Source organism: Haemaphysalis longicornis, unplaced genomic scaffold (genome assembly GCF_048455015.1).
Source record: "Haemaphysalis longicornis isolate Haplotype H1 unplaced genomic scaffold, Haemaphysalis longicornis Haplotype H1 scaffold_1, whole genome shotgun sequence".
NCBI classification, from domain to species: domain Eukaryota; kingdom Metazoa; phylum Arthropoda; class Arachnida; order Ixodida; family Ixodidae; genus Haemaphysalis; species Haemaphysalis longicornis.
Genome location: NW_027526203.1, coordinates 342,134,980 through 342,150,034, shown reverse-complemented (window position 1 = coordinate 342,150,034; position 15,055 = coordinate 342,134,980). Strand labels below are relative to the sequence as shown.

The following is a 15,055-nucleotide window of genomic DNA, read 5'->3' as shown; positions in this document are numbered from 1 at the left end:
ACATAAAAGCAAACGTAGATGGAGCGTATGAGGCACAGTAAAGATGCAATGAGCAAGCGCCCGCAGACTAGATGCAAGATAGAGAACAGAAGCTGGTTTTTACTGGATTGTATCGTGATATATATTGGATTGACAAGTGCCAGCTCCCAATGTTGCCTTGTAATAATGAAAATCCACCAAACTTGTAATTTCACGCAATACACTGAAACTTGATTGTTACAAAGTTTCTTTACATTTTTTAACACCTAAAATCCATGACAAGCACTTTAAATTCTTGTGAAAAGACAGGGCCATTGATTCTCTCCGGAAAAATCGAGGGTTTTCAAGGACCATGCAAAAATTCCAGGACTTTCCAGGCCTTGAAATTGACACTTCTAAATTCAAGGGTTTTCAAGGTTTTCAAGGACCTGTGCGAACCCTGATTAAAAATGCGGAAGCTGCCTTGGGGGAATGTCAGGCAGCGATCCGAATTGTTAAACGAACGGTTTCGGGTAAGCCTGCCTCGTCACGACGGGTTTGAAAAGAGCCTGGTTTATTGTGCTGGCCACAACAGATCTTTATAGCTGGTTACCGTATTTACACGATTATAAGTCGACTCGAATGTAGGTCGACCCCCAGAAATTGCCTCTCTTAAAAAAAGAAAAATGCGAGCGCCGCCTATAAAATCGTATCACAAAGAGAAGCTCTTCTGTCAACCCACACGGCGGCTCTACCACCAATGATCGATGCTCCCACAAGAGCCGTGCGCTCGCGGTGTGCGCGGTAGATGTTAAAAATGAGAAGCTTTTGTATAAGCACATGGAATAACCATGCGCTTTGGGTTGAGCGGGAAGAACACATTCGCTGCGTGATGGCAACCATCGAAGCAACCGGCAGCAGCCACTGGCGCGCGATACCAAAACAAACAAAATGGCGGCTGACGGAAGCGGCCGCGCGCAATTTACTTTTCTTCCCTCCATGCTTTGAGCGACTAACCTCCCACCATCGCGTTCGGAAGTGTACTGAACAATGTGATACGATCTGGGCTACTTTAGCGCCGCGCATTGAATCAAAGGATTCGCTAATACTCATTTTATTTATTAGAGACGAATACAAAGCTTCTTGACGCGTTTTTGCACGCGATTCGTGCGCGTCGGTGTTGCGCGGGCGACTTTTTCACGCCCGCGTCGACGCTTCCGCGCGCGCGGCAGCTTCTACTGCTTTTAAGTTAAACCAGTTCTACCGTTCTACCTCCGTATGACGCGCGACGAGCGCGGCAGTGGAGAGGCGCGCTCTTTGATCAGTTTGATAGCGCCCGGGACTAGCCGGCTCGCGCCGCCGAAAATGTTTAGGCTTACCACGGTGGCGGATATTTGATTGGCGCTTTCCCTAGCGGCGCGGATAATGCTTTATAGTGTCGTTTTCGACCACATTATCAGCTCCTTTCCTCCACAAACGTCTTCGTTTGTGCCTTCAGTGGGAGCTACGCGCACCTCTTCGCGGCTGGCGACGCCGCCATGTTGCCGCCGCCGATCGCGTAGTGCGCAGCATGCGGGTGGTATTCGCGGCAGCGTCAGCGCGGCGCATTTTCGCGAGCAGAAAACGCCCCATGCTGTTATAACCATGGGAATGAGGGTGCAAAGCTGTCCCCACCTCGTAGCACCCCCCGATTTCTCTTTTTTCTTGTTGTTACTAGCGGTAGATGGTTCGACTTCGATTCTAAGTCGACCCCCCAACATTGGATGGTCAAATTTGAAAAAAAGGGTCGACCTACAATCGTGTAAATACGGTAGTAATTAATCCTAGTTACATTGTTGCTTTACTTGCTCAGCTTAGTGTGCATCTCTACGCACTCGACCGCATGTGCTACGTCTTTTCCAAGTGCTGGTGCTAAGCTTCGAAAACAGCATTTGGAGATGCTGCAGGTGTGCAGAAAAATCAAATTGTCTGTAGCATGTATATGCAATATTAATTAATGTCCCCACTTTACGCTCATGTGTTTATGTTACGCCTGTCATTTTGTTTCATTCTTGCGGCAACGAAATTCCCGCAAAAGCGAAGTTTTTGGCTTTTTCCGGCGGCTTTGTTATTGCGGGGTTTGACTGTACTGCAACTACACAACTGAACTGACACGAAAGCCATTTTGATTCAAAATTTTCCAGCCAAGATCGCAACTTGCTCGTTCCTCTAACTTTTTCGAAGTTATTGAAGTTGCACATGCTGAATTTGGTAGGCAGCCGTATCGTTATGCCAGCTCAATAAATTTGCTTACTTGTGTGCCCCCTTCCCAACAGTCTCAAATTTATTGAAGTGAGTTGAGTACCATCCTGCCCCAAAATATTACACATTTGAAAAATATATACCCAAGACTTGGAGTTGGTGAAACAACATTCAATTCATTCCAAATGTTTTGCACGAATACAGACTTATTTTGATTTGTAAAAAATGAGAGTAGTTTCATTGCATCACCAACCCAGTTTTCTTAGGCACCAGCATGGCTCCCCACTTTGCCACACACATTTCTTACGCCCAGTGAAGCGGCCGGAGGAGGAGGAGGGCCTCACCCTGGTTATAACGTGAGTAAGACTCCATGACAGCCTCGACACCGGGCCAGTGAAAGGGGGCTGGCACTGGTTCAGCACAATCCTGGACACCGTCTTCACCGGCTCCTGGAGCCAAGGCCGACTCCTCAGCTGGACTTGGTGCGGCTGCTGGAGGGGCCCTGGTGTGGAATATGGAGTAACTGGGCCGCTGACGGCGCTTCTCTGCAAATCCAAAGAAGGACAAAAACAAGGTGAACACAGCATTGCCTTGAATTCTGGAGAGAAAAAACTAGTCAAGGCACCTTTGCCCAGTTTGACAAATGTCAAGGCAATACCCCAAAAAAGGCCCTCATATATATAATGCAGTGACTGTCACTGTGTCTTCGCTCAGTCCCTGCAAGTGTTTTCAATACGCTCCAGCGACATCTTCTGTGACAGTTGAACCACAACCCTTTTGTCACCCAACAAATTAAAACTAACCAACAGCTACTCACAAAGAATGAGCCACAAAAACGATGGTCTTAATGGACTGTTCCCATAGGCATTATCTGCCATAACTTTTCTCTTATTTCTCTTATTTGGGTGAATGCCAATAAGGGATGCTGTGGGCGTGGCGTGTGGGGCACTAAACAGCTGCTGAATGGTATTCGGTGGCTGCTCAAACTGACATTAACTCTTTCAGGACCGCTCCATAGGCCATCGATCACATATGATCGATGGTTTCGCGAGCCTGCAGAATACAAATTTTCGCTCGATGGAACACCTAGCGACATCTAGGAGATAGTTTGAAAACTGGAGTTTTCTGTTCTGTGAAGTTTCTTTTTTTATCGCCAGATGGCAACGCATCAGATATTTTATTCTGACGGGCAGTAGTTTCGAATGTAAACAAACATGGCCTCCTACTCGCGCGAGCGCGATAAGAAATCCGCCTCGTCTCATCTCACATATCTTCGCCTTCTACTGTTGATTTTGTGTTGGATTGTGTTGGATTTTGTATATCCTGAAATAATTTTATTCTTTTTTAATGTTTTGATATTTGCACTTTTTTCTATCTTTTTCTTTAGTTTTTTTACGAAGTTCTTACTTTCCGATTTTTTCATGGTTCTGTCGTCAGTGTTGAAGTAAAACTTGGTATTGTATGTCAAAGAACATATAATTAGCTGCATTTTGGTATATGCTAAGGCAGGATGGTGCCTTTGCTTTATGTAATAAAAAATTTGTACCGAGACCTCCCTTTTTCGTCACTTTTTCCGGCGGTCCCGAAAGAGTTAAGCCATTCATCCAACCACTAAACTACATGGAAAAGTGACCGTAGAGAGCATGCATACAAAGATGAGCCACACTGTGCATGGCGTCTAACTCCTGCGCAGCAGTGAAGATGTGGCTGACATGGAATCCCTCACTTCCTGCAAGTCCCCTTGTCTCACATGGCCACAGTATGTTAATAATACCTTCGCCACAGGCACACATGAAGAATGCTTTACATTGTGGCCCCTGTGGTCACACTGCCTCAAAACCTAGTTTGTTACAGTCAATCTTCACTCAAAAATAAAATGCAAAGAAAACGGCAATTGAATGGCGTGTCACTTGGTGGATCACTATTGGTGTTAGGGTGCAGTCCTTCCTAGAAAAACGGTGGAACCCAGCCTTGAAAACACGTACACGAGGAGAGAGCAGGACAACCCACACGCTGGGACTAACAACAGTTTAATGAATAAAACTGCAAAGGAAAAACAAGGTCAGGGCATGCGCCATAAACACTAAAGTAAAAAGGCATGCTCATGACGCATTTCATTGACAGCTCTTTTTCAAATATTTGGCTTCTTTGCGTGATAACGTTAGTGAGGGCACACTCACGCACTCATCAAAACCGTGCTTTTGCATTTGATACACTTCAATCAGCTCCCTCTCGCACTTTGTGGCTCCCCTACCAATAATCTCAGTTTTGTCAAAGAAGGGGGTGCTGCATCCACAACCTTGGCAATGGGCAGGCAAGTTTGCCCTTCCGCCTGACGTGACCGAAGTTTAACTTTCTTTTAAACGAACATTCAGACCGCGTCCTGTCTGCCCTATATACATTTTATCACACGTCAGCAGCATGCAGTAGATAACAGCAGACATAGATATAGGGCAGACGGGATGCTGTCTGAATGTTCATCTAAAATAACATGAAACTTCGGTCACGTCAGGCGGAAGGGCAAACTTGCCTGCCCATTGCCAAGGTTGTGGATGCAGCACCCCCTTCTTTGACAAAACTGAGATTATTGGTAGGGGAGCCACAAAGTGCGAGAGGGAGCTGATTGAAGTGTATCAAATGCAAAAGCACGGTTTTGATGAGTGCGTGAGTGTGCCCTCACTAACGTTATCACGCAAAGAAGCCAAATATTTGAAAAAGAGCTGTCAATCAAATGCGTCATGAGCATGCCTTTTTACTTTAGTGTTTACGGCGCATGCCCTTGTTTTTCCTTTGCAATTAAAGGGGAGACATGGGTCTTGAAATGAACTTTTTCATTAATTGGTCTATGATAATGAAAACCACTGTACATATGTGCTTTGTTTTCCTCATTTCAAATATATGATTAGTTTTCATGTGGCATAAGTGCTTTTTGAGTTACAAAGAAAATACTGGAGCCTAATTAAGTAATTTCTTACGGGCCGTTAAGGGGATTTTTATTCAACATTTTTAAAAATAAATGGTATGGATGTGTAGCTTATTTAAGACCTACCATGCATGCTGAGGCTATTTATATTCCTGTAAAGATAGTTGATTGGATAGAACTACTCTAATTATGCCAAGCACAGTTTTCTGAAAACTTGATGAGCTCTAATTATTACTCATAACATTTATTTGAGGCACATTGAGCCAATTAAAATAGCATCAGCATGCAGTTTATTTCATCCCGAATTCAACGGTGTAACGTTTATAAAAATCCTTCGAAAAAAACAACCTTAAAACCTCTGTAAGGCTAGGCACATATGCAAAAAAAAGGGAAGCTGAGAAAATCACAGTTAAAGTTTTATCACTCGACCAGATTTAGGGGAAATCCCCAAGGTGGAGTAAGTTTCTGTGAAGGAAAGTTTGAAAGTTCCTGGACCAGGACGAATTTTTCTTCAACTGCGAAGTTTCTGAGAAAGCTGTATAGCTTTCCTTTGTAGCCGTATGGCTGCATTTAGGTGGATGTCAAACTTTCCTTCACAGAAACTTACTCCACCTTGGGGATTTCCCCTAAATCTGGTCGATTAACACCTGTCCTTCACTTCGAGTTGTTGATCAATTCGCTTTCGCGCTACTAACGACTAGCCTCATGGTTAGCTCAGTTGGTAGAGCGACTGCTCCGGTTAAGCAGTGGTCCCGGGTTCGTATCCTGGACCAGGACGAATTTTTCTTCAACTGCGAAGTTTCTGAGAAAGCTGTATAGCTTTCCTTTGTAGCCGTATGGCTGCATTTAGGTGGATGTCAAACTTTCCTTCCAAGTTTTACTACAAGTGACAGTTTTATTTATTGAGCATATGAAAAAAAGAAACAATTTAAAATGTAGCTCGCTTTTCGCTCAACACGAGCATACCAAATTTGCTGAAATCAGTTGATGGGAAAATTATGAAATCCTCTGTATACACAGATGGCACTTGGCAGAAAAACTGAACAAAAGCAAAGCCTGAACAAAAGCAAAGCTTCAATTTTTACGCTGTTGGCAGCGCGCCATCACTCTTTGGCGACCAAGGCTGAGGTGCCGATCGTGCACCACAGTTGTAAACGTTTATTTTGCTATGTTACTGCTTCATTTGTAGCAATCAAATCGGATTTACATCGCGTGAAATGAGTTGCAACGAAGGGGCTGGTAACGGAATGCACCCCACTATTCTGTAACGTGCATGCGCTTGGCTAGGTGGGATAACCACGTTTTCGGTTTAATCTACTCTTATATCACATCACCAACGAACATTGTGCTCAGTGCAAGCATTTATAATTCACAAATCGCTCACCAAAATGGTAACCTGTCGATGAGGAAGCACACGCCGGAGTGCGGGCCGACCCGCCGCGGCATCATTGATAACAGAATGAACACACTTCCCTTGCGACGTCGGCATGCGGCAACCTCCATTTTATCTTTTCTTTTCTTTCTATTTACTGCTGGTCGAAAGATAGATGCACCTTAGTGCACCCGCAGGCGTAATCATATCGCTAACGCTATCGTCTCGGCAGCCCTCGGGGGCGCTAAGCCTGCCTCCGTCTCGGCGCTGTTCTCGCGATAAGTCGTCGTCAGACACGCAGAAAATCGTACTCCAGGCGCTTTTAATCCTGCTAGTTCTTCCTTTCAGTCATCAATAGACATATTTACATTATTTTTACGCCATGCGGGGCTTTTGCCGGTCCTCGCATAAACGAATAAATGAGCCGTTGCACTGTGATGAGAGTGCCGAGCAGACGACCCACGGTGCCCAGCCAATGAGGTTGCGCCCTGCGGTCACGTGGAGTCAGTAGCCAATTGGGCGGCGTGTTCCGTCGCTTTCCTACCCCGGTTTTACTCGCAACCAACAGACGAAACGGAGCGGTTCTGGCGAGGAATTGAAAACGAAAAGACGCACTTTCGAATGAGACCAAGATGGACGCCATGGCGCATGTAGGACCCCAGCGGCGAGTCGTCGAAAAGATGCTATTTTCGCGTCGAATCTTGGCCGATTTTAGCAGTCGTCGGTGCTCTGAATTGATATTATGACTCAAATACGTACTCCTGCGTCTGGATATTTTGCTAACCGGGAGAAAAATAGCTCTACTTTCTGAAAATGGCGATTTCGAAAAATTGATTTTTTAGCCAAATTTCGGGATTCTAAGACCCGCGTCTCCCCTTAAACTGTAGCTAGTCCCAGCATGTGTTTTGTCCCGCTCTCTCCTCGTGTATGCGTCTTCAAGGCTGGGTTCCACTGTTCCTCAAAGTATGTACATGTACCAACAGGCCCAGCACTAAACTCTTCTTCCTAGAAATGTGATGACATCGAGAACGTCCACTAGAAACATTGTGGAGGGTGGACAGTACAATAGCAATGAGCACAGACTTTGCTTTTGAACAAGACAAAGTGTGCAATCTGACACATGAAATAAAACAAATTAGGCACCATCAGAACGTGCTCTGCAGCAACATTTGCGTCCCTGCACGCTTCCAGGCAGCCACCTCTTTGAGAGTTGGTCAACTGGCCCCGTAGAGGTTATCACAGTATTCAAGTGTGGTTCCTGCTGACTGGGGCATGGGGCAGAACGAGTGCGGAGTGGAAGTAATGGCACTGCGATGACACTGGCAGTAGGGCAGACTGCCCCCAGGTGCAGCGACTTACTGAGCTGGTGCTCCTGCTGCTGCTGGCTGTGGTGCAGCACTGACTCGTGAAACTCCTGGGCAAAGTCCTTGCTGTACGGCTTGCGCTGGGGGGCTGCACAAAGCAGGGAGGTGCGCTCAAGGCAGGGAAACCTTCACACACACACATACACACATGGGTATGGCTGTGGCTAATGGTCTATTTAGTTGGGCGTTTAAGAGCACTCTGGAGAGCTCCGAAACGCGGCCGTGCCTTCGGTTGGTAGAATTCGAGCGCTCCAACTACCTTCAGTTGGTTCTTTCAGAGCGTCAGCCTCCGACTGGGAGCGCTCCCGACCGCTCTGACTTCGAAGTAAGAGCGTGGCGCGATCTTGCCGGGAGGACGGGTCACATGACACAAAACACCGCGGTTTACCCAGCGGCTCCCCACGCTGGCTGCACAGTGGCGCTACAGGCGCGCTGCTCTGAGATCGCCGATGCATTCGGTTGGTACGCTGCCTCTCGCGCTCTGATTGAGAGCCGCCTTGGCATCTGGCGACTCCGAACCAGAGGACCGAAGCGGCCAACCGAATACGCCATAAGTGCCTGCCTAGACCCCTAGCCTCATCTCACTCTTCGTGAAATCACAAAAGCACCAGACACTTTCCTCCATGTCATCCCAGCGCTCAGCAATAACAACTGCATAAACAAAAATGTGCAATCAATACTTTTTTTAAAAACATTTGGCTGCCATGAAACCCGAATTTGATGCAATTTGAATTCATTCACAGGTTGAATTCTGCAAAGTACACAGTAATTTGAGCCCCGTCCTTCATTTTTTAATAACATGCACCAACTGCTACGTATGCAGGCATTTCTCCATTTTGGAGCCACCAAAAATTGAGGTGCAGCAGTGAGGAATCAAGCACGTAGCAATAGGTCTGCCACTTGGTCACCATAGTAGGTAAACAGCAAGTACAGTGTAGACTGCTTATAATGTATGTCGCGGGAGCCGTGAAAATCCGCACGTACTATAAGCAGTACCGCACTACAGTCAAACCCTGCAATAACGAAATCCCGCGAGTACGAAATTCCCACGGCAACGAAATATTTTCGGATCACTGGAAACCGGCTGGATCCCCGGAAAATGTTTAAGCAAAAGAATGGCAAACGTCATTGCCATTCTTTAGTTGGTGTTTCTAAGATAGAGATTGTATAATTACATTTGCCTGATATCATGCTATGTTTTTACCTTTCCAATCCTGCTTGGGCCTAATTCTGGCCTGCAGTATTGTCTAAATAAATAAATAAAAAAATAGAAGCCCATGTATTTCACATCTTGCGGCAACAAAATGTTTTTGGAAAGCAATCCCGTATGAACAAAATTTGCTGCAAGTCCAGTCAGCATTTTATCTACCCGTTTGAGGCTAACAGTGTCTAAAAAGTGGTCAAATGCTTTTTTTTTTCACACTCAAAGTGCGTAAACTTCTGCCACAGCACGCTTGCATGGTCGCCACCATATTTGTTCACATAAAAGACCGTGCAACAGGTGGCCGTGGGAGCAGCCTCGCAGTGGCACCACCAGGGGGCGACACATGGTGACTCACGGCACGTCTTTGCTTTGGCTTGGGCTACAGCTTATAATTTATAGCCAGCTACCATTGAACAGCGCCCACGCATTCATTGTGTGTGCGGCAATCCGCACGTTCGTTCTCAATCAAAAGTGGAAGTTTTTATTGCTACGAGATAAGGACACCATCATTGCCCAAGTAAGTGGCCCAAGTGGAGAAAGGGAGGATAGCGTTGACGAGTTTGGAACTGCCTACAGCTCGAGCGCTCTACCATTTGGAAATGCAAGGACGCCACTCTTTACTAGCGCACATGCGCAAAACAAAACAGTGACGGCTGTGGCCTTTCTGGACGTCAACAAAGCGGTGCTCAGTTAGTTTTGTGGACAGCATTGGAACAATGAGATGTCACTGCCAGGCAAAGTTCGTCAACAGAAGCTGGACTCCACTTGAATACTCGGACATACTCAGTGCTGAGGACCGGGGAGAAAAACGTGCCAAGAAGGCAAACCCATTGGATGTTTTGGTTGCGTTTGACATGACGTGGTCGTTCTTAGGGGCGCACAACTAACAAAGAAGTGCTTCTTGTAGTGTGAGAGCTGAGCTGTGAAGTTACTGCAAGGTAAGTCTCGCAAAGTGTTTTAACCGACTTTCGTAAATAAATATTCGGTTTGCGGGCGATTTTCCTGTCATTTATGTCAATGAAATTCCCACAAAAGCGAATCCGTTATTGCGGGGTTCGAGTGTACAACAAAACATGCACAAATCCAACATCGCAACCTACCTTTCAATCACTCTTTGTTTATGATCCTTCAAACGAACACTACTGAAAAACAGAGGCTCTATTTTGTTTTTGTTTTTTTCCACATCAGACGCTGCTGCATGGTCTTGCAAACTGCGAGCGCGGATTTTATACTTAGTGTTTATGTTTTGAGCGTCTAGAAGAATGGATGCCATGGGGAAGAAAAAAGCCTCGCTATCTTTTGAGGTGCATCAAGCAAAGGCAGTTGTGGTTATCACACGAGTAGAAACTGAAAACGCAAACTATAAAATGCCTATTTTTTTCTTTTGTGTGTCAAAGTAAGACGAGAGCAGGGAGTGTGCGCTGCGTCATATGGCTGATTCCGTCTTTTCTTTTCTTTTTTGCGACCCTGAAACGTTGCCCCAGCTGCGCCGGTCAATCAGTGGACCTGCCAAAAAACCACACTATAAACTGTATTGTGCTTTGGCCAACCACGTTTTAGGCGGTATGCTTATGCATTGAGTTCTATGGGAGGTCTACAGGTGGTCATGAAAGCCTGCCTTATATCCAGTCCCGCACTATAAGCGATTACGTTATAAATGATCTACACTGTAGTTGACTACAAACATAACGCTTCAGCGGAATCAATGCCACAAAGAAGACAGCTGCTAACATATAACTGCATAGTTTTCATTTTACTACCCCCTTTCCTCTCCAAACTAACATCATGTTCACCTGGTTTCAAAAAAGGCTTGTTGCCTTCATCAACCTGCACTCCTTCTACACACTCTACACACGCTAGAATGACTATTCACGGCTATGAAAAGCGACGGTGCCAGTGAGGTGCACACCTTGAATGGAAGGCACCTTGCGGCAGGGTGGTCCATCAGTGGCAGCACAGACACCGTTCTGGTGCATCTCGACACTTGCAGCCAGCTGCCGCTTCAGTGCACGCCGCTGCAGGTACCCAGCTGATGTGAGTGCTGCCGCAAAGAAATGGAAGGAAGAGAGAAGTTAGCACTGGGAGGACATCCTTACCCTAATCCATCGCTCCCTGAAATGCATAACAAAACAGGGAACACAGAAGGTTGCAGCTGGGCCTTGCAGCTTCCCGATAAGCACGCACATTATCCCGCCTCAGCCTATTAACCACCCTGTCAACCGTGCTTGCTCAATGCCTTAGCACTGGCTGTGCACCAACAGAGTGCCCAAAATTCCAATCCCACTGTGGGCAGCACAAAAACAGTTTCACCAAGCAATGCGCAGCTACTAGAGTAATGCAGGGCACCAAAACCAGCATCCCCTTCACATGACGGCAAGCTGCCACATCATTCCCTTCAAGTTGATACTCTTGTTCAACTTTAAAACACACTGATGTGATTGCCGCATTCAACCTCAACATAAAGGATGTGTTGATCTATATACTTCACAGAAAAAGCTTCATCATGACAGCACATCTGGATGTGAGTTGCACAAATGTAGGATATGATGGTAGTATGGCCAAGCTTTGGTTGATGGATAGCCAAACAAAAATGCAACTGCACCAGACCAAATAGTGACAAGTGCTAGAAAATTTGATAAGCCTTTTGATCACAGAACTTGTGCAAAAAAAAAAATGTTGAAAAACAGTAGCCCTGGTTACTACAGTCAAACCTCACTATTTGAACAGTGCAAATATCGTGAAGTAGTTTGACGACAACAAAATTTGATACACAATCGCACCACAACCACTAGAGTGCTCGCAGCAAAACAAATAGAGGCTCGAGAAGCAACAGAAGTTATGGCTAAAGTTGCTCACAGCCAAATACCGTATTTTTGCTATTCCCGGATTCCAAGCACCCTCCCGTACTTTTGGGAAGGAAACTTGGAAAAAACGTTTGCATGCGAATCTAAGCACCTCATTTTTTAAGCAACCATTTCAAGGTGGATTTCAGACACGTGTAAGCTGGCCCGAGATGATGTTGTTGGCAAGTTATTTCTGAAGTTTTTCAATAACAAATCACTTCAATGGAACAGAAGACGACCTGCTAGAGGATACTAAGAGCGGCGGCCCAAGCTGCACAACAGACTCGAACGGTAATGAGGTTGACTAAGTATCGACGTAAGCAGTAAGCACTGTTTGTACTATTTTTCTTTTGAATGTTTGCCAAATAAAACATTATTTCCTGCCCCTATCTTGTCGAGATACAGCCGCAGGGGGGATTATTAAGGTTTTTCGAATCTAAGCACCCTCGCGATTGTGGAAAACAGGGCTTGCTTAGACTAGAGTAAATATGGTGGGGAACAACTTACGAACGAAATACGAAATACTTACGAAATACGAACAACTTATTTACTCAGGTGGTGGGGAAAGACCTACTGCAGTGTAGCCTGCTTCATGACAAGTAGCCATCCGCTACTTGCTATAAATTCTCTGCACCAATAATAAATACGAAGTCTTACGAGTTTCTTGTATCAGCAACCCCAACATGGGTACATTCTGAGCTCTTGCGGCTATGAATGAATAATGCAGTGCTTCTCCCTAATCTCCAAACGCCAGTGTACAAACATGCTATGTGACACCTTAACGTTAATGTCCTTTTGTTTTTATTCACGTGCTCCAGGTGCTTCTGGGTATGTTGCACACATTGGAAATGCTGGACTTTTCTCCCTTTTCAAGGCGGTGCATTATGCCATAACCTCAAGCTTCGTTGCAAACATCAATGACGTGTTTCTTCCCATATGCAGCCACTGCACATGGCACACACCATCGCGGGTTGGCGACACTGAGAGATCACCGGAAGTACAAGTGGTTAGTGCAGTGGCACAAGCTGTCAGGCAAGCTAGGATCGCTGCCGGTGCCTGGTGCTGATTCAAGCTGGTGCTTATGGCATCAAGGACATGAGCTTGCAAGCATTGCCACCGCCTTCTGTATCACTGCTGTACACAATGAGTTGTTGGAAGCTTGCTGCCAGTACCAGGAGGAAGCCCCATCCGAGGCTGCAGAGTTTTTATATCCATATGCCTGGCCGAGTGCAATATAATAAGATCAGAACAGATGCAAATCATGCAAGAACATGGCAACAGCCTGATATAAGCCATAAATTTGACATATCTGCCATAATGCTACAACGAGGTACAAATGTACCACCCCCAATTTTTCTAGTGTCAAATCATACCTGGTAACTCATAAAAATTTTCTAAACATTTAAGGAAACTAATTCAGCCTGTGCATTGACGGAAACGATGTTCTGAATGCATCTGAAGGTCAGGAACACCAACTAGCTGGCGATTGCTGATTTTTCGTCACATGAGTGAAAAACTGGGAATTTCTGAGAAGCTGTTCGAGGTTCTTTGATTTGGAGTGCTTTGGTACGGCCCTTTTAGAAGGCCAATCATTTGGACGAGAAAATTTAGACAAATACGTGCGATATGAACAGAAAAAGAGTGCTTTCAACAGCCGAGTTTAACCCTTGCATTCAGCGAGGTCCTCTCAGATGGCACTTGACCAAGGCGCCGATAGCCACCGCTAATGGCTTCCTTTTCGTCCCTTCCCCTCTCCCTGCCCCGTGTGAGGCCAAGAAGAAGACAATGCGTACCTGGTCTGTGACTAGGGTTGCTGAGAGAGCTCTCTCTGCAGACTGCACCGTTGCGTTGGGTTCGCTCTATTACTATGGCACGCCAAATGGCTTCTCGATCTGCAATGGAATGTCACATATTAGTTTTCTACTCCTAAGTTAGGGAACATACTGCTTTCTCTAAAGGCACAGAATGTTTGCAGGGAAATGTTAACTTCAGCACTGCACAAAAGCAAAAGAGATAACAATAGGGTTGGCAGAAGTGTAAAAGACTTTTTAAAAGACCGCAGTTTTCATTCACTATTGTGTAAAAAAAAAGAACTACAGTAAAACCTCGTTACAAGAGACACTCAAGGGAACCAAAAAATGTGTCTCTTGTAACCAAGGCCTCTTGTAAGCAATGTTGCTAACATGGTGGACATAGAAAAATCAACCAAGCCGTCTTCATTCAAATGTCTCTTATAACCAAGTGTCTCTTGTAACAGTGTCTCTTGTAATGAGGTTTTACTGTACTCATTGATTATGAGGTTTAATGCGCCGACGCTGCACAGGCGATGAAGCGCGCCGTAGTGAAGCGCCCCGGATTGATTTTGACCACCTGGGGATCTCTAACAAGCGCCGATATCTCGAGCACACGGATGTTTTCGCTTTTCGCCTCCATCTGAAAAGTGGCCACCATGGCCAGGAATTGAACCCGCATCCTTGGGGTGCTCAGCAGCCCAATGAGCCACCGCGGCAGGTAAAAAAATAAATAACGAATAGTTAATACCGAACTACTTATCATCTCATATCTTGTCTTTCTTCACTTTTGCTGCAACCTCACCCTCAAAGTAGCATTGACATTAGGAAGGAATCACTTTTCTCGGCTTTGCAAGTTGTGTACCCAGTCACAGAAATGTAATGCTTTTTTCACAGTTAGCCCAATGATGTTAATCTCCGCGACAGCAAAAGTAGCTTATGCTTAACTCTGACAATGGGTACCTATGCACTAGCAGTGTTTTTCTTGTATGCGGGCAACACTGCAGGCTGTGCCAGATGAGACACCAAGAGTGTCTTGTTATTATGGCTATGGCTGATTGTGTTCGTAGGACCCAGTGACCCGATGTTTCTTTTTCAGCTACCACGACTACAATTGCTCAGCCATGCTTGTTGATGGTGACTTAGGCCGGTGGCTGCCAATCACACATACAAGATTCTGCGATGTCACGGATCACTGGAAAGTGGCTGCTGAGTCACCCACTGCTTTGTCTGATCTCGATTATTTGTTTGAACTCTGTGATAAAATTGTGTCATTGCTATCGGGACAAAGCAGTCTTTTTAATGAGCCAAATTCGTATTTTGTTTTCACAGCCCTTTTAAGGCCTCGGACAGTGCTTTC

General features: G+C 45.6%; 1 protein-coding gene across 3 annotated transcripts in view; it reads right to left on the bottom strand.

Annotated features, from left to right (window-relative positions):
- LOC144153167 (uncharacterized) overlaps positions 1 to 15,055 on the bottom strand; it is a 123,037-nt gene that overhangs the window by 10,695 nt on the left and 97,287 nt on the right. For all 3 annotated transcript variants that reach the window (XM_077684833.1, XM_077684824.1, XM_077684818.1), the window contains exons 13-16: positions 13,699 to 13,797; positions 10,972 to 11,103; positions 7,854 to 7,946; positions 2,544 to 2,744 (exon numbers count right to left, since the gene is read on the bottom strand). In XM_077684833.1, coding sequence (XP_077540959.1) covers positions 2,544 to 2,744; positions 7,854 to 7,946; positions 10,972 to 11,103; positions 13,699 to 13,797 — 525 coding nt within the window. The remainder of the gene's footprint in view (positions 1 to 2,543; positions 2,745 to 7,853; positions 7,947 to 10,971; positions 11,104 to 13,698; positions 13,798 to 15,055) is intronic.